Here is a 25,493-nt window from a genome sequence, read left to right as displayed (position 1 = left end):
TTGGACAGGGATGAGACCCCCCACCTCACATTGGACTGGGACAAGACCCCCCACCTCACATTGGACTGGGATGAGACCCCCCATCTCACATTGGACTGGGACGAGACCCCCCACCTCACATTGGACTGGGACGAGACCCCCATCCCTCATTGGACTGGGATGAGACCCCCCACCTCACATTGGACTGGGATGAGACCCCCCCCCACCTCACATTGGACTGGGATGAGACCCCCCACCTCACATTGGACTGGGATGAGACCCCCCCACCTCACATTGGACTGGGATGAAAAACCCCCCACCTCACATGGGACTGGGATGAGACTCCCCCACCTCACATTGGACTGGGATGAAACCCCCCCCACCTCACATTGGACTGGGATAAGACCCCCCCACCTCACATTGTGACAGTGTTACGTGTTTTTCATCAACATTGGTGTGTTGTGGTGTATACTAATCATTGTGTGATATACTGGATTGATAGTGCGGCTCTACCTGCTGTGTTTCTTCTATATGTCAACGACTAGTCACTGCATCCACATACATTATGATTGATGGTTATTGGACTATATAAACATTCTCCAGTAACACCATATGTGCTGTTTTTGGGAAATTCTTTCTGAACACAGCAAAGCTTCTCAGCTCACAATCCCCGAGCTGACACACCCACCATCTCAGAGGTCCCTCCCCCTCTGTGTGATTGGTTAGTTTGCAGCCCACGGCAGACAGTTTCAACCCTCCTAGAGGGCCAGAAACTCACAGAAGAGTCAATACTGGTACTGGAGGTAAAAAACAGACGAGTCAAAATTGGTACTGGAGGTAAAAACAGACGAGTCAGCCTGTTATTGCAGAGCGTTGCAGTGGATTGGCCTGTTATAGTGTAGTGTTACCAGACTCGTCAACTGTGAGACATTTCTTATTTTCCCCCTGTTTGTGGATAATGGGATTTTAACCATGTGGCAGGTAATATAAGAGGTTAATTTATCTTCAGGTTTGCATATTTTCTTACACAGAAACAAGTGGTGTCTGTGTGCTGTATGTGTTTCAGTGTCAGTGTGTTGACATGTTTGGGAGCAAAATGTTGACTCAGCCTCGAGGCAGGGCGTAGTTCAAAAGCTGATGTCACTCTGCTGTTCTGCACTCAGAAAATTCCATTATGGTTGAATTATGAAAGTGTGACATCACAGTGTGTAGAATAACTCCGTGGTTGAGGGAGGCAGTGAGTGAAACGACACGGCAAAATGTTGTGATCATGTGCAATGGATTGTCTGTGATCCTCATTCTTTTGACGTGACTCATTCTGAAGCTGCGAATGTTGTGATTAGGAAAGCTGGTGTGTCAACTTCAGTGCTGATAGCAATACCAAGGTTTACCACCTTGATTGTCAAGGAAACATTATTTATGAGTTAGATCAATCCTAAGAAGGGTTGCCTTTTTTTATCAAACATTCCATTTGCAGAATGCAGTTGGAATATCAGGCTTTATTGTTTTTCAGTTCGTAGAATTCATGTCTGGCTCTCACACATTTCAATGAAAGCTATTTTTGTGTTGAGTGAAGCTCCTCTTTTTCAAAAGTGTATTACCAATAACATTCTCAGTGTGTTGCACAGTATGAGAGTTATACCAGTGCTAACAGGGGAATGAGAATATCCCGGTGTCCCAATGCCCCACCAAATGTCTTTTACTACTTAAGATAAGAGAAACACAAGTGAAATATAGCAGTGTTTGCAATCTGAGTTGCCTGTCTAGCTTCAAAGCAGCACTATTGTAACAAAATATTGCCTGTAGTTTTAGATCAGAGTTTATCTGTGTACTTCCTCATTACTTCCTTATTTTATAAGTGTAAAATGGAGACTTGTTGGAGCCTGGGGTTTTCTTGATTAATTAGTAACTAACTATCTCCCGGGGGAACAGAGGAATGCCTGACTTTTCTCTGGAACCACTCTTAGATCACCTGTATCCCCATGGAAACCTTGTCAGTGTGTGAATGATTTGTTTATGTTGATTGTAGCCTAGATGTTGAAAGAGGTCAACAAGGAAAGGTACAGGCGGGATAGTGAGTAATGACTTTGGCAGTCTACATCGGTAACGTTTTGTTTGGTACTGATATAGATTAGTATTATTGCAGTGTGTGTGTGCATAGTGCATGATTTATCATCAGTTTAAATAGTCAATTTGTCAGGGATTGTCATTGTCATGCGGTTTACATGTCAACCACTAGGGGTCGCTCTTTTACCTCTGTTTTGTAGTGGCTAAATTGCCCATCAATTTATATGTGGTAATCTGAAATCACTATGCAGCAATATAAACAGTACACTTTACGTATAAGAATGACAAAATATGTACTTTGTTAACCTATAATTTTTTTCAAGTAATTTCAATGATGCATAATAAACCCTCAATTTAATCCAGTGAGTACTTTGTACAGTATTTTGGGATCAAGGGAGAACGTGAGATTATATTTTATAAGAGATTAGTGCAATCCAACTGCGACCAAATTCTGTTATCATGAAATCTATGCTGGGCCAGGGCTTTGTTGGAAAATAATGAGTCTGAGGGGGATTCAGTGAAAGTTCACGTTGCCATGGAAAGAAAACACTATTTTTCTGCTGATGCCACCTGCCAAGCCGCAGAGAGGAAATGGGAGAGTTTGGCTGTTCTGATAACTGACCAGGATGACCTACAGAAAGACCGGCCCTGCCAACAGCAGGCGTAGCTAACAGACCCTCTGTTCTAATGCTGCTTGACTGCTTGGCTGGTTAAAGGCTAACTGGCAATGAATCAATCCAACTAATGGCCTCTGTTTCCAATTTCTTATCTGTGGTCAAATCTACATTGGATTGTCTCTCTCAACTGCACACAAACTCCTTTGCAGTGTATCTCCTTCAGCTGGTTGCATTTCATAACTGTACTATTGTATTCATACACTTACATTCCTAACTGTAGGCTATTGTTTATTGGCACACATTGTAATCAATATCCCTCATCGAGACATCAACACTAAACAAATTAAATACCTATTGTCATGTCACAATCAATACATATGTAGAATCTTTATTTGATCACTCTTTTTCTGCTGAAAAAATGTCCTGCTCGGCAGGATATGCAAAATTGTAGTGTATTCAAGGTTTTAAAAAAAGGCCTCTAAAGTTTGAGATTTCACTTTGAAATGTCAGACTTGACGTCGACCTTGACAGGAGTGGGCTGTTGGACCGCTCTATTGAACCGGCTGCTTTAGGAGGCAGAGCCAGGTCACACATTGGTCACAGATACGCCACAAAAACAGGATTACAGATAAACATGTTAGGTATCTGCCCCGGGAAAAAGAGCAAGTTCTCTCTCTCTCTCTCTCTCTCTCTCTCTCTCTCTCTCTCTCTCTCTCTCTCTCTAATGATGAATACAAAGATAAAGGCCGTCATTAGAGATGATCAAATAGCGTGGCAAAGCTGATTAGAAAGAGCTTGAATTGAGAGAAAAAAAATATCCAAATCTATTTAGTTATACAGATGTGGGATCTTAATTTGATCACTCTTCTGTTGCTGAGCATTTTCATGCATAGCAGGAATTGCAAAGTCGAAGTGTATTCAAGGTTTTAAAAAGGTTTCTAAAGTTTTGTAATTTTACTGCTGTAGCAAACTGACTCGAATTAAAATCCTACATCTGTGAGCCCTAATAGAAGCTCTAATATTCCGTTTCACGGAAGCCCCGTATTGCTTAGTAGAGTACTAATGCTTGATTCGTGCATATATCCCAACTGGAAAACCTGTCAGTGCCCACATGCAGAGAACCTTATCCCTGTCTACTGTTTCTCTGGTAGTTCAGCTGTTACACTGCCATGCATGCCTGGGCCCTGGGGATAAACAATTTACACTTCATCCTATTATTAAGGTTATATTATCGGCTTTCCTGCACTTAATCTTGCCCGGTCTGCTGGCACTAGATGTCGGGGATTTAACAACCTTTATGACAACAGCTCTGTGGGTCTCTTTTTAGGCTGTTGGTGTCTAGATGTGGATACTCATTAGACAGTGTTAGTTGGCTTTTTAAAAGTGGTCTGTCTCTCTCTCTCAGGACACGTGAATGCACAGTCCTATTGGCTATTGATTGTGAGTCGTGTGCCAACCAATGACTGTAGGTGCCAACACCCCCTGGTTGGTTGTAAGAGCCTGTCCCAGCCCCATTGAAAAGTTCACATTTTTCCATTGCTGGCAGTGGGCAGACAGGGGGTTGGCTTCAAGGCAATTGATCATTCAGATCCACCCATGCATTTACTAATCCAAGTTAATGCAGCATAATTTGTGTGTATGATAACACTGCTGACTCAGTGTTACATTCCTTATAGATAAGCACAGTTTGAATTTTTATTTTATTTTTTCAATTTAACTAGGCAAGTCAGTTAAAGAACAAATTGTTCTTAACCCAGATGACACTGGGCCAATTGTGTGCCGCCTAATGGGACTCCCAATCACGGCCAAATGTGATACAGCCTGGAATCGAACCAGGGACTGTAGTGACATCTCTTGCACTGAGATGCAGTGCCTTAGACCAATGCACTACTCCGGAGCATGCCATCAATTTATTTTGTATTATGCATGAATGTTGCATACTTGTTGCAAAACGCATGTATGAAACTATTCCTAGAGGACTTTGTGTATAACAAAACATTATTTTTTAAATAGCAGGCATGTGTTAGGCTACTATAGGTAGAGAAAGGAACTAGGACCATGTTTTTAGGAACCTCTGGGTCCCGGGTGTGTGAAGATGAGCCTCACTCTTCTCCACTGAAACACACTGACACTAAAATGCACCAGTACAGTACACTACCTAACAGTACAGTACACTACAGTACACTACCTAACAGTACAGTACAGTACCTAACAGTACAGTACAGTACCTAACAGTACACCACAGTACAGTACAGTACAGTACAGTACACTACCGTACAATACAGTACAGTACAGTACCTAACAGTACAGTACAGTACAGTACACTACAGTACCTAGCAGTACACCACACTACAGTACACTACAGTACAGCACACTACAGTACAGTACAGTACACTACAGTACACTACCTAACAGTACAGTACAGTACAGTATAGTACACTACACTACACTACACTACACTACACTACAGTACCTAACAGTACAGTGCAGTACAGTACACTACCTAACAGTACACTACAGTACAGTACAGTACCTAACAGTACAGTGCAGTACAGTACAGTACAGTACATTACCTAACAGTACACTACCATACAGTACAGTACACTACCTAACAGTACACTACCATACAGTACAGTACACTACCTAACAGTACACTACCATACAGTACAGTACAGTACACTATCTAACAGTACACTACCGTACAGTTCAGTACAGGACACTACCTAACAGTACACTACACTACACTACACTACACTACAGTACACTACACTACACTACACTACCTAACAGTACAGGACAGTACAGTACAGTACAGTACAGTACAGTACAGTACAGTACAGTACACTACCTAACAGTACAGTACAGTACAGTACACTACACTACCGTACAGTACACTACAGTACAGTACACTATCTAACACTACACTACCTAAAAGTACACTACAGTACACTACACTACACTACACTACCGTACAGTACCGTACAGTACAGTACACTACACTGCAATACACTACAGTACTGTACAGTACACTACCTAACGGTACAGTACACTACATTACACTGCAATACACTACAGTACAGTACAGCACACTACACTACATTACACTGCAATACACGACAGTACACTACACTACAGTATACTAGACTACAGTACAGCAGGTATTGCTGCCCAGCTGGAGGCTTCACAGGAAATCAGGCAGGGGAAAGCCATTGACATTCCATCTCCAACACCATGTGTTACTCACTCTCTCACACCCACCGCTTTGTGTTCACCAAGACGTCTACAATGTCAACAATATGGATCTGTCTGTCAGGGAGGGGATTGAGAGAGCAAGGGAGGGAGGGAGGGAGGGAGCGAGGTAGCGAGGGAGAGAGAGAGTGAGGGAGGGAGGGAGGGTGGGAGCGAGGTAGCGAGGGAGAGAGAGAGTGAGGGAGGGGAGGGAGAGAGGAAGGGGAGGCACATGGAGAGCAGATGGTAGATGGTACCCTCCTTAATTTATAGTGATCCACCCCCACTTTATAAAACTTGAGTGATGTGAACACACAGATTAACACAGGGTTTATCATGAACACACTGGGAAGTTTTACAGATTTGACTAATCTTTGAAACTACAATTCTTACGTTTCTCATTCTCTTTTGTAATCTAATGATGAATTTCCGAAACCTTGTATGCTTACTGCCTCAACCCAGTGACACATTTGAGAAACACTGACGTTTTGAGCAGGGAGAAAGAGTTCAGATTGGGATGTGATCCCCGTGTTCCAGGTCAGCTTGTTGTTTGGGAGCAGAGGTTAATCAGAGACCCCTGTCCCTGCTCCAATCCCAACCCATCCCCTGTGTGCATGTGCATGTGTGTGTGTGTGTGTGTGTGTGTGTGTGTGTGTGTGTGTGTGTGTGTGTGTGTGTGTGTGTGTGTGTGTGTGTGTGTGTGTGTGTGTGTGTGTGTGTGTGTGTGTGTGTGTGCCTGCGTGCGTGCGTGCGTGTGCGTGTGTGCACATAAGTGTGCGTGCCTGCGTTCCTGCGTGCGTGTGTATTTGTGTGCATGTGTATCGTCAGCCTTTCTCTGTTTTTAATCCCTGGTGACAGAGCTAAGAACAGTTCCACCACACAGGGCAGCATTGTGCCGCTAAAGAGGCAGAGGAGACAGTCACAGAGGAAAACGGATCCTGACTCTCTCCTCTCTGTCTCCTCTTTGGTTTACAGCTCAAAAGGCAGGGATCAGAGGACACTGACCTGCCTGTCCTGTGTGAGGGCCAGAGTTTCACTGACTAGGTCTACCCCTGGGGTTCTGGAGAACTCTGTCTCTGCTTATGTCCTGCCTCTTACTCTCTCTCTGCCCCTCTCTCTCTGCCCCTCTCTCTCTCTCTGCCCCTCTGTCTCTTTCTCTGCCTCTCTCTCTCTCTCTCTCTCTCTCTCTCTCTCTCTCTCTCTCTCTCTCTCTCTCTCTCTCTCTCTCTCTCTCTCTCTGCCTGTATTTCCAGTGATTGCTGGCCAGCTCTCCTACTGTAGGTGGAGCTGTCTGTCCTGGAGTTGTGGGGAAGGTCTTCCTGTTGTGCTGGTTACCTTTTGCTCTCTGTCTCTGGTTCCTGGTTAGTGACAGCCGTGCTCCGGTACAGCAGGATTACTGCATTACGAAGACTTTTGTCATCTGGGTACCGACCACCTCCTCGTTACGGGGGGGGGTTTCCTTTGATGTCCTTTAATATGTTTTCATGATTTTGGTCAGAAGTTTTCCCCTCAACCGAAATGTCTCTGCAGTGCAAAGCGGGACGAAATCCACCGGTGGGTAAAGTAAACTGCGTGTGAATGGAAAACTTTCAAAGGGAGTGGAGTAAAGGTGTAGTTGATGTGAATCACTCTCCTCTGGCTTTCTGCCACAGTGTACTTTGACAGGGGTTCAGTGTATCTAGGGCTTTTGTAAGATTGTATGAGGACATCATTGGCAGGGACATTTTGTCTTTATGTACAGTATTTGCACTTCACGCAAAAGCTCTTTTGATTCTTTTTCAATATTTATGAACTGTTATTTGTCTTCACTGAACGGAGACTTAATCATTTGCCGGGGATGTTCAGTCACACGTGGAAGTTTATTTGCATGCTACTGTTGTATTGTCATTTGTTTTGAGGAAATATACAAAAATATTCAGACGTACGCTCTTAGAAAAAAAGGGTTCGGAAAGGGTTCTGAGGCTGTCCCCACCGGAGAACCCTTTTTGATTCCAGGTAGAACTGTTTTGGGTTCCATGTAGAACCCTCTGTGGAAAGGGTTCTGGAACCAAGAGGGGTTCTTCAAAGGGTTCTCCTATGCAGGCACAGAGCCCTTTTTTGGTACACCCTTTTAATCTGAATATTTTTGTATATTTTGTTCTAGATATACTGTAGCACCTTTTCTTTCTAAGAGTGTACGTGTTAGTTGAGTTGTGTTTGTTTTGTGGAATACTTACCCATACTTACCCCTTATGAATGGCACAGCGGAGGCATCACTACAGACCCTGGTTCCATTCCAGGCTGTATCACATCTGGCCATGATTGGGAGTCCCATAGGGCGGTGCACAATCGGCCCAGCGTCGTCCGGGTTTGGCCGGGGGTAGGCAGTCATTGGGAGTCCCATTGGGCGGTGCACCATCGGCCCAGCGTCGTCCGGGATTGGCCGGGGGTAGGCAGTCATTGGGAGTCCCATTGGGCGGTGCACCATCGGCCCAGCGTCGTCCGGGTTTGGCCGGGGGTAGGCAGTCATTGGGATTCCCATTGGGCGGTGCACCATCGGCCCAGCGTCGTCCGGGTTTGGCCGGGGGTAGGCAGTCATTGGGAGTCCCATTGGGCGGTGCACCATCGGCCCAGCGTCGTCCGGGTTTGGCCGGGGGTAGGCAGTCATTGGGAGTCCCATTGGGCGGTGCACCATCGGACCAGCGTCGTCCGGGTTTGGCCGGGGGTAGGCTGTCATTGTAAATAAGAATTTATTCTCAACTGACTTGCCTGGTTAAATAAAGGTTCAATAAAATCTGATTTTTTAAAAAGGATGACAGACAGACATTTCAGGACAGTATTCGTGTGTGGATTAAGTAGACACTTCTAATTCTGCTACTATTTTTAGTAGACATGAGCACTAATCTTCTTTGTAAGTAATCTTATTGTTGAAATGGTATAACTTCCATTTCACCAGATTAATTTACTTCAGTGTACAAACAATCAATATGTTATATTGGGTGCACTGTGCATTTTAAAATGGATCATTTAACATTGCATTAAGAATAGACTCTATTTTTTGTGGAGGAAACCATAAACCATAATAATATTTGAGCGTATTTCTGGCAACTGCTATACAGTAACCTATACCGTATGTTTTCTTAGTACTGACATCACGTTTGAACATTGGACACGCTAATTCTACCCTCCTTAGCTTGACTTGGCTCATCAACTTGGATAACAGGGAGAAGGTTTCTGTTAAAACAAACTCCATGTCTGGGACAAAGCATCAACAGTAGCACAACAAAGCCCCACAGAGGAATTCATATTGTCTACATCACAGACATGTGAGACGAGCGTAACAGTTGTATCTTCCAGTAGGTTAACTGAGTGTCTCTGTGGATTTGAACAAGAATAGAGGAAGGGAACAAACCCGTCCTGAGCTATAGCTCTCTGCGAGTTTCTGTGTCCTCAACTTCAAAGACCACTTGTGCCCGGCTGGCCTGATAATGAGGTTTTGCCTTCTTTCACACATAATGAGTGGAGGTAGAGTTCACACAGGGAGACGCGACGGGCACAGCGTATCCACTCGCAGCTGGGGTGTCTGACTGGCCTGGAACAAAGGCTCTGTGTCCGTCAGGCCAGTCACAGTAAGGAGTTCCAGCCGTGAACAGGCAGGGACTTCTGCTTCAGTGATCTGTCTGGCTTCACTGCCCTGGGCTAGCTAGCCTAGCCAAGCCTCTCCATAGACAAGGGCCACTTGACGAAAATGACTCATTTTATGGTGTTTCCAGAGTTATATCATCAAAACAACTCAAGGCTCTTATAAAATATGCAGCGTTTGTTTGTTTTTCCCAATTTCGGTCTTCTTCATTTGGCAGTTGCATCGCAGGAAATACGGTCAGATGTGCCTCCCTATAAAACATGTAGGAATTAGTTCTAGAGAACTCAAGATCGACATGGATTACTTTACTTCTTACCGAACAAGTTTCATTTCCATTCAGTTTTAATTTATATTTCTGTAAGGGGTTTAGAATACACTGAAACTCAATTTAGAAGTGTCTGCATTTCATGCAATAACCCCTGATGAAGATACCAGAGATGTGTTATCCAATACCTGCTATTTATTCCTCTACCACACCAAGTAATCTCCAGTTTTCTTTAGATTAGGAATGTGGTCAGACTACTCATTAATTTCTATTCTGGGAAAGTTGACAACCCCCTACTGTTTAACCCTTTTGAACCCTTGCTTCTCTCTCTCTCTCTATCTCTCCCATTCTCCCATTCTCTAATGATGAAGTCCATGTCATCCCTACAGATAGCTGATCAGCTTCCCTGGATTTCGCTGACGACATCGCTTTGTTGCGTGTGAAGATGGAAACACTGGAGTCGGAGTTGACCTGCCCAATCTGTCTGGAGCTCTTCGAGGACCCCTTGCTCTTGCCCTGCGCTCACAGCCTGTGTTTCAACTGTGCCCACCGCATCCTGATCTCCCACTGCAGCCCCAACGAGCCTGTGCAGTCCATCAGCGCCTTCCAGTGCCCAACCTGTCGCTATGCCATCACCCTCAACCAGAGGGGCCTAGAGGGACTGAAGCGTAACGTCACTTTGCAGAACATCATCGACCGCTTCCAGAAGGCTTCCGTGAGCGGGCCCAACTCCCCCAGCGAGACTCGCCGTGAGCGGGTCGCCCCGAACGGCACGGCCATGACCTCCCCCAGCGAGAGGGTGCAGTGTCAGTTCTGTGAGCAAGACCCTCCCCAGGATGCCATCAAGACCTGTGTCACCTGTGAGGTGTCCTACTGCGACGAATGCTTGAAGGCCACCCACCCCAATAAGAAGCCCTTCACCAGCCACCGTCTGATCGAGCCCATGCCGGACTGCCACATCAGGGGACTCATGTGTCTGGAGCACGAGGACGAGAAGGTGAACATGTACTGTGTCACAGATGAACAGTTGATCTGTGCCTTGTGCAAACTGGTCGGTCGGCATCGGGACCACCAAGTTGCCGCCCTCAGCGACCGCTATGAGAAACTCAAGGTAAGAGATGCTCTGTGCTGTACTATGCTGTACTGTACACACCTTCAGGAATGTCTGAGGAGTATGGAAAGTAAATGATTGACTGTGAAAAGCTCACTATGTGCAATAATTTGTGTCCACTGAGTGGAATAAATGGTGAGATTAAAAATCATATTTGATTCAAATCGAGTAAAAACATTTGGGTATATTAAATAAACAATATTGTGCCTGAATTACCCGACACATCAGATTCAATATCTGACCATTCTTTTTTAGTTTGGTTGAGATTCGTCACACACATTTTCAGAGATGCAAAAAAATATTGTGATGGCTAATTGTGTTGTTTTCCAAATGTTGCCTCATCCTAAAAACCTGTTGTTCCACAATTCACACGGGCATTTTAAGATTTAAAATTGAAGTAGGATCCAATATTTCAATCAAATAGTCTCCTATTAATATCCTCTGCTAACCAACGAGGAATGTTTCCTCAGACTCATGGGTAAATCAGGAGTCATTGTGGTTGTAAACAGTGTTGCACAAGAGAACTATACAATCAGGTAAACACACAGTTATACGCTATGTGTTATACTGTATCTACTGGCCCTCTTGGCTTACGAAACGGCAACACAAAGCTTACAGTATTAGAAACATGGCAAATGGAATTCCACATTCAGTCAGACTTCCCCACTAATGCAGCTACAGTAAACTCATATGAGGTCTGTTAATATTTCAAAGAGCAAAGAGCTTTGGGAACAAGGAGTGATCACACACCATGACACTTTCTTTTAGCGGCTTAAATATAACATTTTGACACGAAATCACAACCAATAAATAAAGATTGCTTCCAAGGGTTTCAGGTTAAGTTCAACTAACCTCTTTCCCTCCATGTGTCCATATTAATATGGTATCACGAGAGGCTCTTAGCTGGAACACACACAAAAAGGTGGCCACGCATTCCTTGCACTTAAGACTTGAATGAGCTCCTGTCAAAAGCATTGACATTTGGGCTTTGTGGGCTAGCATTTCGCCTACGCGCCATGGGACTCGATCATGGCTCCAGAAACCTCATGGGAGCGATCAACGCTTTATTACCAGGCAGAACCATGCGGCTGTGTATTATAGTTAGCCTTTCACATGGAAATATACCCTCACATCTGACAAGCTCTATCAAGAGACACGGCAAATAGGGATGTGATGTGAGTAGACCTTAACCCCTATACATTCTGTTGAACCACATGTATTGAAGTATTTTATCAGTAAAATCATTTTTTTTTTGTATTTACTGTATTTATTTTGTTGTTGTTGTTCTGTTGTTGTTCTGTTTTTACAGTTGATTGATAGCCAATTTATGTTTTATTTGAAGGAGGCAGTGTTTAGTCAATGCCTTTAGTAAAGGAGAAGTCAGTGTAATAATGTAATAACGTGTCTAGATCAAGGCTTTCTAGGAACCACATGACTTTGAAAAGACCTCAGGACTTTTCACAAATAAATACAAATGTTACACTATTTATGCATGAGTCACCAACAGGGATGTTGCATTACATAGTACACACGGACTCCTTTTTTTGGTTGACCTTTCACCAAAAACAAAGAGAATGCCAAGCTTGGTCCCAGAATCCCAGTGAAACTGAGATGCGGTAATCTTAGATTGCAACACTATGGCGATCGAGGTCAGAGCATCAGCGGTAACCAGTGTTTCCTTTGTTTGATCATGCTGTCATTGTGCAGAGAACTCCAGACTGCTATCTCAGTGAGAGGAGCGAACAAGAGGAAGCAGACCAGGAGATATCTACGGTATCTACAGTATTAATCCAACTCCATATTCAGGGACAGGTCTACTAAGAGTTAACAGCTGTTATTTTCAACGGGGAATAAAACCTGCAGACGAAATAATACCAATAATCAAGGTAAAATATATCAAGGTAAAATACAAAAAAATACAGTATATGTTGGACTCTTTTATTCCCCTCTGAAAATAACAGGAGAATATTTTGCACAGGTGCAAATGCTCTGTAAACCTGACCCGTAGAATATAGTCCACCACTATGGGTGGCTTCAAGGCCTCTATGTGATATCTGCTTTTTTTGCGTAACGGGTAATTATAGGGATGATATATGTACTCTGGAACATAGTTTACCATCAGGTTTTACATAAACCCCCCCTCAGGGAGATTGTAAAATAAGAATTTGTTCTTAACTGACTTGCTTAGTTAAATAGGTTAAGGGAAGAGTGGCAGACTTACTGTAGTTGTGGTCAAACTTGAGCTCTGCATTTCTGACATTTCTTGCCAGTTGTAAGATACTCTACCTACTAGTTGGTCACGTTTTTTTCAGGACAAATCCTACGTTATATCTGATTACAACGTCCGTGGCCATGTCAACTCTTTCATTCTTCAGATACAAATGAATGAAGTTATTCTGAGCATGACAGTAAATGTCAGAACTAACCAACAAACCCAGAACGGGTGCTCATTACTCTTTATACCGCTGTCGATACCCTTGTCTTGTGTGGGATTACTCTCTGTCTGTTTGTCATTCCCCCCTGACTTCTGTGCCAAGGTATTGTCATACTGTGTCCCTGAGTCAGTCTATAGCACTCGAAGGACCATATTTTAGGGGTTGTTTGTTTTAGTCTATAAGGATTCATTTTTGTGGTTGCAACATTTTCCTTTGTGCTCCCTCGTGCATGGGGCTATTGTCTTGATTTTTTAAAATATATGTTTTTTAAGAGTCTTTATCTTTTACATAAATGACTAGTCACCCCGCTTCACCTTTTTGAATTTAAGCATATCAAATATACAACAGCCAAAGTACAAAATAACCTAAATAAATAATGTTAACAGAGACGTTATGAAAAGACAAAGATATTTAATTTATGTGGAGATGCAACCATAGATCTCACTGCAAAAAGGTAGCGTTGGTAAATTAATTGCAGTTCTGAATTGCAGTCTTGACAAGCTGGACTACAGTATGCCGATGTTACCCACTGCGAAGCCACATCAAAGCCCTATTCATTTACAACCCAGAAGGAACTGGCTAATGTAGAGGGGACGTAAATCATAGACGTAACAGAAGTATTTAGACACCTGTACATGTCTGAAATCTCTTATGTTAGGCAAAAGAAAAGTGAGAAAGAGAGAGGGGTAAAAATATTTCTAATTTTAATGATTCTAGAGTTTGAAGGATCAAATCAAATTGTATTTGTCACAAGCCCTTAACCAACAATGCTTTAAGAAGTTAAGAAAATAAATACAAATAAGTGGTAAGTAAAAAACTAGATAAGTAAAAAATAGAAAATAACAGTAACAAATAATTAAACAGCTGCACTAAAATAACAAGCGAAGCTTTACACAGGGAGTAACGGTACAGAGTCAATGTGCAGGGGCACCGGTTAGCTGAGGTAATTGAGGTAATATGTACAGTACATGTAGGTAGAGTTAAAGTATCTATGCATAGATAATAAACAGAGAGTAGCAGCAGCGTAACAGAGGGGTCTGGGTTGTCATACCAGGAAGTGAAGCAACCAGTGGTGCTGGTTGCTGGTTCTAGAGTTAGAAGGATCATTATTGGTTCTAGAGTTAGAAGGATCATTATTGGTTCTAGAGTTAGAAGGATCATTATTGGTTCTAGAGTTAGAAGGATCATTATTGGTTCTAGTTAGAAGGATCATTATTGGTTCTTGAGTTAGAAGGATCATTATTGGTTCTAGAGTTAGAAGGATCATTATTGGTTCTAGAGTTAGAAGTATCATTATTGGTTCTTGAGTTAGAAGGATAATTATTGGTTCTAGAGTTAGAAGGATCATTATTGGTTCTAGAGTTAGAAGGATCATTATTGGTTCTAGAGTTAGAAGGATAATTATTGGTTCTAGAGTAAGAAGGATCATTATTGGTTCTAGAGTTAGAAGGATCATTATTGGTTCTAGAGTTAGAAGGATCATAATTGGTTCTAGAGTTAGAAGGAACATTATGTGTTATGGTTCAAGTTCCAAAGGTTCTACATTGTTTTCTCACGTTCATCTGACATGTTTCATCTTCATGCCATATTTTTCAAGTTAATTTCCTCTCTACTATAATGATAAATGATACAACTGTGTGCCTGAACTATAGTACATTGAAATGCTCTTAGTGTTTGGACAGTTCCCTGCGATGGATTTCTATTTTCCTAAATCAATTCAGACATGATGAGAGGAAGGAATAGCTGCTTCCTCTTGATGAGGAATGCTTTTGGTCCCATACCTTTGGTGTTGGCTTGCTCAGTCTCTCTTCCTTCCTGACAAAAACCTGACCGGTCAGGTCACTGTCTGTGTTTTGAAACTGTTCTGACAACTTTTCTGTCATTTTACCACCTGATCTCAGGACAGTGTTAGTTCTGACTGTCCTGATTGTAAAAAGGCAGATGAAAGCCTGGCATATGATATCAGCAGTCCACTATTTCCAGATGTAAGAAACAAAGCAGAAATATATGACAAAAGAGAGCATTTCTCAGAAAGAGTGTCACACCTTACATTCACATGCAAAACAATGAAATTCACAATTTATATGACTTGCCAGTGACAACGATTACAGTGCATCAACCCTCAAAAGGCTGAAGGAAGTAACAGAGACATGGAGTTATATAGTCTGGACCTGCTGTCTGTCTTTCAGTGTTGGACATGGAGGTTCTTGGTCAAGCTGGTTATATAGTCTGGGCCTACCGTCTGTCTTTCAGTGTTGGACATGGAGGTTCTTTGCCGAGTGGGTTATATAGTCTGGGCCTGCCGTCTGTCTTTCAGTGTTGGACATGGAGGTTCTTTGCCGAGTGGGTTATATAGTCTGGGCCTGCCGTCTGTCTTTCAATGTTGGACAGGGAGGTTCTTAGCAGAGTGGGTTATATAGTCTGGGCCTACCGTCTGTCTTTCAGTGTTGGACATGGAGGTTCTTGGTCAAGCTGGTTATATAGTCTGGGCCTGCTGTCTGTCTTTCAGTGTTGGACAGGGAGGTTCTTGGCAGAGTGGGTTATATAGTCTGGACCTGCCGTCTGTCTTTCAGTGTTGGACAGGGAGGTTCTTGGCAGAGCTGGTTATATAGTCTGGACCTGCTGTCTGTCTTTCAGTGTTGGACATGGAGGTTCTTGGCAGAGCTGGTTATATAGTCTGGACCTGCCGTTTGTCTTTCAGTGTTGGACATGGAGGTTCTTCAGGGATCCAAACACTTTCAAATGAATGGCACAGGACAAAATCATCTCTGAGAGGAAGTGGATGCTTTATCTCCTGTTGGGAGTTGAAATGTCAACTGGCATGCCACCCTAACTGTCAAACGTTTATGGAAGAGAGACAGGCTAGACGGGTAGATACCCTATTTACATAAAAGCAATGTTATTTTGACCTGGCAACAGTATTAACTAACCATAACTATTCCCTTTATGACATCACATTCCGTTTTCTTCACCAAGTCAATTATTTCAAGTGCATTATACAACTTGACGTGCAAACATACTACTAGACATACTGCTGTATAAAATAAATGTATTTTTCAGCCGATTAAATGATCATAATGAGTCCATTTGAACTTAATTAACTGGATTGCTGCGTTTATCACGGAGTCATTGGTTGTTTCTGTGCGGCTGCATCAGCTGTTCTCCAGCCAGGGCTCTATGGATCTCCAGGCACCTTCCATCCATCCATCCACGGCAGGCAGCACAAAGCTATTATAATTGCTTTCATCACCTCTGCTTGGATATAAATAAATAATTTTGGTGAGAGCAGTTTAATAAAAATAAATAACAAAAAGGCTATTTCTGTGCACGCTGACGGCTGACGCACAGAGCCTAATGAAATGGCAATGTGAAAAGGCCGACCTGAGAGAGCTTCCCAACGTCAGCTAAACAGTGACTTCACAGACACGTTCAGTTCACCAAAGTTCTCTGTTTACTAAATTCTTCAATTTGTTTCATCGTACTGTACTGTACAGTGTATTCGGAAAGCATTCAGACCCCTTGACTTTTTCCACATTTTATTATGTTACAGCCATATTCTAAAATGGATTAAATAGATTTTTTTCCTCATCATTCTAAACACAATATCCCATAATGAAAAAGCAAAAACAAGGTTTTTAGAAATGTTTACAAATGTACAAAAAATAAAAAACGGAAATATTACATATACATAAGTATTCAGACCCTTTACTGAGTACTTTGTTGAAGCACCTTTGTCAGCGATTACAGCCTTGAGTCTTCTTGGGTATGACGCTATAAGCTTGACACACTTGTATTTGGGGAGTTTCTCCCATTCCTCTCTGCAGATCCTTTCAACGTCCGTAAGGTTGGATGGGGAGCGTCGCTGCATAGCTATTTTCTCTCCAGAGATGTTCGATCAGGTACATGTCCGGGCTCTGGATGGGCCACTCAAGGACATTCAGAGACTTGTCCCGAAGCCACTCCTGCGTTGTCTTGGCTGTGTGCTTAGGGTCATTGTCCTGTTGGAAGGTCACCCCAGTCTGAGATCTTAAGCGCTCTGGAGCAGGTTGGTTGCTCTGTTCATCTTTCCCTTGATTATGACTAGACTGTTCCTGCCGCTGAAAAACATCCCCACAGCATGATGCTGCCACCACCATGCTTCACTGTAGGGATGGTGCCAGGTTTCCTTCAGATGTGACGCTTGGCATTCAGGCCAAAGAGTTCAGTCTTGGTTTCACCAGACCAGAGAATGTATTTTCTCATGGTCTGAGAGTCCTTTAGGTGCCTTTTGGCAAACTCCAAGTGGGCTGTCATGTGTCTTTTACTGAGGAGTGGCTTCCGTCTGGCCACTCTACCATAAAGGCCAGATTGGTGGAGTGCTTCAGATGGTTGTCCTTCTGGAAGGTTCTCCCATCTCCCAGACCAAGGCCCTTCTACCCTGATTGATCAGTTTGGCCGGGCGGCCAGCTTTAGGAAGAGTAATGGTGGTTCCAAACTTCTTCCATTTAAGAATGACGGAGGCCACTGTGTTCTTGGGGACCTTCAACGCTGCAGAAATATTTTGGTACAATTCTTCAGATTTGTGCCTCGACACAATCCTGTCTCGGAGCTCTACTGACAATTCCTTCGACCTCATGGCTTGGTTTGTGCTCTGACATGCACTGTCAACTGTGGGACCGTATATAGAAAGGTAGTGTGCATTTCCAAAACATGTCCAATCAATTGAATTTACCACAGGTGGACTCTAATCAAGTTGTAGAAACATCTCAAGGATGATCAATGGAAATAGGAATGTGTCTGAGGTCAATTTCGAGTCTCATAGCAAAGGGTCTGAATATTTATGTAAATAAGGTATTTCTGTATTTTTTTTTCTAAAGCCTGTTTTCACTTTGTCATCATGTGGTATTGTGATGTCATTATGTGGTATTGTGATGTCATTGTGTGGTATTGTGTGTGTATATTGATGAGGAATTGTTTTTATTTAATCAATTTTAGCATAAGGCTGTAAAGTAACAAAATGTGGAAAAAGGGAAGGGGTCTGAATACTTTCTGAATGCACTGTATGTGTCACGATTACTTTACGCCGTTGCAACACGAAGGGCTTGTACTTAATATGATGAAACCAAGGGGAAAGAATTACTTCAACATATAGGCCTAAGGATTTCAACAAGCAGTTGATTTAAATTCTTTATTTTGTTGAGCAAAGTGTTCTGGCATTAACGGTCCATTCAGGGAAGTAAGCCCATGATGCTATCAATAGACCCATACATGGAACAATTCTTCTGGAGCGTAATCCCAATATTAAGTCCATCCAGGATTATATAACCATTAACGAATAACCCTTTCAGACATCAAACCAATGTCCTTGTATTCTCCTTATGCCTCACTGCATAACCCTTATGGAAAGACAAAGACATCCACATTGTTTCACATTTGTAACATTGTTTCACATGTGTAACATTGTTTCAATATTCAAATTCAAACTAGAGGTGGACCGATTATGATTTTTCAACGCCGATACCGATACTGATTATTGGAGGACCAAAAAAAGCTGATACCGATTAATCGGCCGATTTTTTAAAAATGTGTTTGTAATAATCACAATTACAACAATACTGAATGAACACTTAATTTAACTTAATATAATACATCAATAAAATCAATTTAGCCTCAAATAAATAATGAAACATGTTCAATTTGGTTTAAATAATGCAAAAACTAAATTTTGGAGAAGAAAGTAAAAGTGCAATATGTGCCATGTAAGAAAGCTAACATTTAAATCATATTTTTTTATTCTTTTTATGGAAATCTATTACAGTAAGGTACTTAAATGTTACCAAGAAACTATTTGAAATGGATATAAAAACGACATCATTGGGCCTTTAAGATTTGTTTTCTTCAAAAAATAATAACAATTGGGAGCATTAATAAAGCTCCGCCTTATCTCAGTTCACTGGTCACGATGGCAACACCCATCCGTAGCACGCGCTCCAGCAGGTGTATCTCACTGATCATTCCTAAAGCCAACACCTCATTCGGTCGCCTTTCATTCCAGTACTGTGACTGGAACGAATTTCAAAAATCGCTGAAGTTGGAGACTTTTATCTCCCTCACCAACTTCAAACATCAGCTATCTGAGCAGCTAACCGATCGCTGCAGCTGTACATAGTCTATTGGTAAATAGCCCACCCATTTTCACCTACCTCATCCCCACAGTTTTTATTTATTTACTTTTCTGCTCTTTTGTACACCAATATCTCTACCTGTACATGATCATCTGATCATTTATCACTCCAGTGTTAATCTGCAAAATTGTAATTATTCGCCTACCTCCTCATGCCCTTTGCACACATACTCCCCTTTTTTTTCTACTGTGTTATTGACTTGTTAATTGTTTACTCCATGTGTAACTCTGTGTTGTCTGTTCACACTGCTATGCTTTATCTTGGCCAGGTCGCAGTTGCAAATGAGAACTTGTTCTCAACTAGCCTACCTGGTTAAATAAAGGTGAAATAAAATAAAAAAAATAAAAAATAAATGATTAACTGGTTGTTTGGATCCTGGATACTGATTGGATGAGCAGTGTTCCAGGCTGCTCTGTAATGTCCATCACATACACACTTATGCCTGCTAACAGTTCCATCTGAAAAAATAAAAAATAATAATAATATTAAAAAATATATATAAAATAAAAACTTAAATAAAAAGTTCCATCTGAAAATGATCTCTGCACCTCCAACGGAGTATCATGTTCATGTTGCTGTCAGTATCATCTCTTGTATTTATCTCAACTCGCACATTATTTCCCTTTGCTTCCAGCCTAGCATTTAGTTTGGTACAGTGGGGGTTTAATATAAGCCTAGCATTTAGTTTGGTACAGTGGGGGTTTAATATAAGCCTAGCATTTAGTTTGGTACAGTGGGGGTTTAATATAAGCCTAGCATTTAGTTTGGTACAGTGGGGGTTTAATATAAGCCTAGCATTTAGTTTGGTACAGTGGGGGTTTAATATAAGCCTAGCATTTAGTTTGGTACAGTGGGGGTTTAATATAAGCCTAGCATTTAGTTTGGTACAGTGGGGGTTTAATATAAGCCTAGCATTTAGTTTGGTACAGTGGGGGTTTAATATAAGCCTAGCATTTAGTTTGGTACAGTGGGGGTTTAATATAAGCCTAGCATTTAGTTTGGTACAGTGGGGGTTTAATATAAGCCTAGCATTTAGTTTGGTACAGTGGGGGTTTAATATAAGCCTAGCATTTAGTTTGGTACAGTGGGGGTTTAACATAAGCCTAGCATTTAGTTTGGTACAGTGGGGGTTTAATATAAGCCTAGCATTTAGTTTGGTACAGTGGGGGTTTAATATAAGCCTAGCATTTAGTTTGGTACAGTGGGGGTTTAATATAAGCCTAGCATTTAGTTTGGTACAGTGGGGGTTTAATATATAATAATAATAATAATAATATATGCCATTTAGCAGACGCTTTTATCCAAAGCGACTTACAGTCATGTGTGCATACATTCTACGTATGGGTGGTCCCGGGGATCGAACCCACTACCCTGGCGTTACAAGCGCCATGCTCTATTAGTTTGGTACAGTGGGGTTTTAATATAAGCCTAGCATTTAGTTTGGTACAGTGGGGGTTTAATATAAGCCTAGCATTTAGTTTGGTACAGTGGGGGTTTAATATAAGCCAAGCTTTAAGTTTGGTACAGTGGGGGTTTAATATAAGCCTAGCTTTAAGTTTGGTACAGTGGGGGTTTAATATAAGCCTAGCATTTAGTTTGGTACAGTGGGGGTTTAATATAAGCCTAGCATTTAGTTTGGTACAGTGGGGGTTTAATATAAGCCTAGCATTTAGTTTGGTACAGTGGGGGTTTAATATAAGCCTAGCATTTAGTTTGGTACAGTGGGGGTTTAATATAAGCCTAACATTTAGTTTGGTACAGTGGGGGTTTAATATAAGCCAAGCTTTAAGTTTGGTACAGTGGGGGTTTAATATAAGCCGAGCATTTAGTTTGGTACAGTGGGGGTTTAATATAAGCCTCACGGTCTGCCTGTCCAACCTCGGAAACACTCTTGAATGTCGATCTCTGTAGTACCATACATATAGTGAACGGTGCCCAGACGTCACGATGCATTATATTGTAGATATATAGTGGTAGAGTAGTTTAATAATGTATTGTATTGTAGATATATAGTGGTGTAATAATGTATTGTATTGTAGATATATAGTGGTAGAGTAGTGGTGTAATACTGTATTGTATTGTAGATATATAGTGGTAGAGCAGTGGTATAATAATGTGTTGTATTGTAGATATGTAGTGGTAGAGTAGTGGTGTAATAATGTATTGTATTGTAGATATGTAGTGGTAGAGTAGTGGTGTAATAATGTATTGTATTATAGATATATAGTGGTAGAGTAGTGGTGTAATGTGATGTATTGTAGATATATAGTGGTAGAGTAGTGGTGTAATAATGTGTTGTATTGGAGATATATAGTGGTGTAATAATGTGTTGTATTGTAGATATATAGTGGTAGAGTAGTGGTGTAATAATGTGTTGTATTGTAGATATATAGTGGTATAGTAGTGGTGTAATAATGTGTTGTATTGTAGATATGTAGTGGTAGAGTAGTGGTGTAATAATGTATTGTATTGTAGATATGTAGTGGTAGAGTAGTGGTGTAATAATGTATTGTATTGTAGATATATAGTGGTAGAGTAGTGTAATAATGTATTGTATTGTAGATATATAGTGGAAGAGTAGTGGTGTAATAATGTGTTGTATTGTAGATATATAGTGGTAGAGTAGTGGTGTAATAATGTGTTGTATTGTAGATAGGTTGTGGTAGAGTAGTGGTGTAATAATGTATTGTATTGTAGATATATAGTGGTAGAGTAGTGGTGTAATAATGTGTTGTATTGTAGATATATAGTGGTGTAATAATGTGTTGTATTGTAGATATATAGTGGTAGAGTAGTGGTGTAATAATGTGTTGTATTGTAGATATATAGTGGTAGAGTAGTGGGGTAATAATGTATTGTAGATATATAGTGGTAGAGTAGTGGGGTAATAATGTATTGTAGATATAATAGCGGTAGAGTAGTGGGGTAATAATGTATTGTAGATATATAGTGGTAGAGTAGTGGGGTAATAATGTATTGTAGATATATAGTGGTAGAGTAGTGGGGTAATAATGTATTGTAGATATATAGTGGTAGAGTAGTGGGGTAATAATGTATTGTAGATATAATAGCGGTAGAGTAGTGGTGTAATAATGTGTTGTATTGTAGATATATAGTGGTAGAGTAGTGGTGTAAATATGTATTGTATTGTAGATATATAGTGGTAGAGTAGTGGTGTAAATATGTATTGTATTGTAGATATATAGTGGTAGAGTAGTGGTGTAAATATGTATTGTATTGTAGATATATAGTGGTAGAGTAGTGGGGTAATAATGTATTGTAGATATATAGTGGTAGAGTAGTGGGGTAATAATGTATTGTAGATATATAGTGGTAGAGTAGTGGGGTAATAATGTATTGTAGATATAATAGCGGTAGAGTAGTGGTGTAATAATGTGTTGTATTGTAGATATATAGTGGTAGAGTAGTGATGTAAATATGTATTGTATTGTAGATATATAGTGGTAGAGTAGTGGTGTAATAATGTATTGTTTTGTAGATACTGTATATAGTGGTAGAGTCGTGGTGTAATAATGTATTGTATTGTAGATATATAGTGGTAGAGTAATGGTGTAATAATGTATTGTATTGTAGATATATAGTGGTAGAGTCGTGGTGTAATAATGTATTGTATTGTAGATATATAGTGGTAGAGTAGTGGTGTAATAATGTATTGTAGATATATAGTGGTAGAGTAGTGGTGTAAAAATGTATTGTATTGTAGATATATTGTGGTAGAGTCGTGGTGTAATAATGTCTCTATTATGTTTTGTATGTAATTGCCTTAATCTTGTTTTGGACCCCAGGAACAGTAGATGCTGGCTTGGCAGCCGCTAATGGGGATCTGTAATAAAATACCAAGAAATAATTGAGCCCTAGGATACATCTCTGGCAAACGCTCTGCTTGTCCCTCTCAGCTTTGGCAGCTCAGTGAGCAGGCTGGATGATGGGAGCTCTGGCACTGGGACTAGCTCAGAGGTGACTGACTGACTGACTGACTGACTGACTGAATGACTGACTGAATGAATGACTGACTGACTGACTGACTGACTGACTAAATGACTGACTGACTGACTAAATGACTGAATGACTGACTGACTGACTGACTGACTGACTGACTGACTGACTGACTGACTGACTGACTGACTGACTGACTGACTGACTGACTGACTGACTGACTGACTGAATGACTGAATGACTGACTGACTGCCACACCGAATGGGACACAACCAGACCCTATGAAGGGACTGTCTGTCAGTGTATCGTCCTGTTCCAGTGGACAGCCATGATTGTGATGATGATTTTTCCTCCCCTTCTTTCCACATTTAGTTAAACGTTGACATTTTGCTAGAGGAATATTTTCAGCTACAGACTCTTTCTGTTGTTCATATTTGTTCTATTCTTTTTTTCCCCCCACAGCAAACCTTGGACTCCAACCTCAGCAATCTGATTAAGAGGAACAACGAGTTGGAAACTCTGATGGGCAAGTTGATCCAGATCTGCCAACATGTGGAGGTAAGTAAGGATGTTTATCTGTTTCCATATTAGGCTATTTGATACAGCTCTCAGTTTCAGTGGCATTTCTATTGTTTGACAGGTTAAGCTTTTTTGATTTCTTGTATTGTAAATATTAGGTGTCAGATAAGACACATTTTGGACTTCAGAAAAGAAGAGACCTGTACCATGTCAGATATAGGGTTGAAATGTATTACATGTTGAGTTTGCATCCCAATATTACACTTTGTATACATCACAGAATACTTATAAAATAGGAAAAAAATGAATGTTTCATCATATTCTACCCATGAAACACCAGAGTGCATTGTGGTAATTTGACTGCAGGAAAGGGCTACAACAATTCCTGTCTGTATAACAACCGGCAGTGACTGGGAGTCCCATAGGGCGGAGCACAATTGACCCAGCGTCGCCCGGGTTAGGCCAGGATAGGCCGTCATTGCAAATAAGAATTTGTTCTTAACTGACTTGCCTAGTTAAATAAAGGTTAAAGAAAAAAAATGAAAAAAATGAAAAAAAAGAATACAAATGTCTATAAAATGCTATGTTTTATCCTGTCAATACCAAACATAATGTATTAGATTGATATCCCTATCCTGATCTGTTTCCAAGGGGAATGCATCCAGACAAGAGAACAAGCTCCTGGAAGAGTGTGACCTCCTGATGGACGTGGTACAGCAGAGAAGACAGATCATAGCCACCAAGATAAACGAGGGCAAGGTAATACTCCATACTGCCTTCCTCCTCCCCTATAGACGTTTGCAACTATCAACAACAGCTACAAGTCAAAACTTGCAAGTAGACATTGCAGCCCTTATGGCAAAAACACCTCACAACATTACAGTGACAATGTAATCAGTCACAAGGCAACGTTCTGATTCCACCTTGTTGTGACTGATGGCAACGTTCTGATTCCACTTTGTTGTGACTGATGGCAACGTTCTGATTCCACCTTGTTGTGACTGAAGGCAACGTTCTGATTCCACCTTGTTGTGACTGATGGCAACGTTCTGATTCCACCTTGTTGTGACTGAAGGCAACGTTCTGATTCCACCTTGTTGTGACTGATGGCAACGTTCTGATTCCACCTTGTTGTGACTGATGGCAACGTTCTGATTCCACCTTGTTGTGACTGATGATTCCACCTTGTTGTGAACGTTCTGATTCCACCTTGTTGTGACTGATGGCAACGTTCTGATTCCACCTTGTTCTGACTGATGGCAACGTTCTGATTCCACCTTGTTGTGACTGATGGCAACGTTCTGATTCCACCTTGTTGTGACTGATGGCAACGTTCTGATTCCACCTTGTTGTGACTGATGGCAACGTTCTGATTCCACCTTGTTGTGACTGATGGCAACGTTCTGATTCCACCTTGTTGTGACTGATGGCAACGTTCTGATTCCACCTTGTTGTGACTGATGGCAACGTTCTGATTCCACCTTGTTGTGACTGATGGCAACGTTCTGATTCCACCTTGTTGTGACTGA

The 25,493-nt window shown here is 41.4% G+C and overlaps 1 protein-coding gene across 44 annotated transcripts in view; it reads left to right on the top strand.

Annotated features, from left to right (window-relative positions):
* The first annotated feature begins 760 nt into the window (after positions 1–760).
* The window catches only part of LOC118366705 (E3 ubiquitin-protein ligase Midline-1-like), a 34,075-nt gene continuing 9,342 nt past the window's right edge, over positions 761–25,493 (top strand). For 42 of the 44 annotated variants that reach the window (XM_052492923.1, XM_052492883.1, XM_052492921.1 and 39 more), the window contains exons 1-5: positions 761–960; positions 10,168–10,889; positions 12,597–12,662; positions 23,908–24,003; positions 24,616–24,723. In XM_052492923.1, the coding sequence (XP_052348883.1) occupies positions 10,224–10,889; positions 12,597–12,662; positions 23,908–24,003; positions 24,616–24,723 (936 nt within the window). In that variant the 5' untranslated portion in view covers positions 761–960; positions 10,168–10,223. The remainder of the gene's footprint in view (positions 961–10,167; positions 10,890–12,596; positions 12,663–23,907; positions 24,004–24,615; positions 24,724–25,493) is intronic. The other 2 variants (XM_052492927.1, XM_052492926.1) reach the window with 2 other exon arrangements.

Source organism: Oncorhynchus keta, chromosome 34 (genome assembly GCF_023373465.1).
Source record: "Oncorhynchus keta strain PuntledgeMale-10-30-2019 chromosome 34, Oket_V2, whole genome shotgun sequence".
Classification (NCBI taxonomy): Eukaryota; Metazoa; Chordata; class Actinopteri; order Salmoniformes; family Salmonidae; genus Oncorhynchus; species Oncorhynchus keta.
The sequence above is the reverse complement of the archived record's forward strand: the minus strand, read 5'-3'. Positions and strand labels throughout refer to the sequence as shown.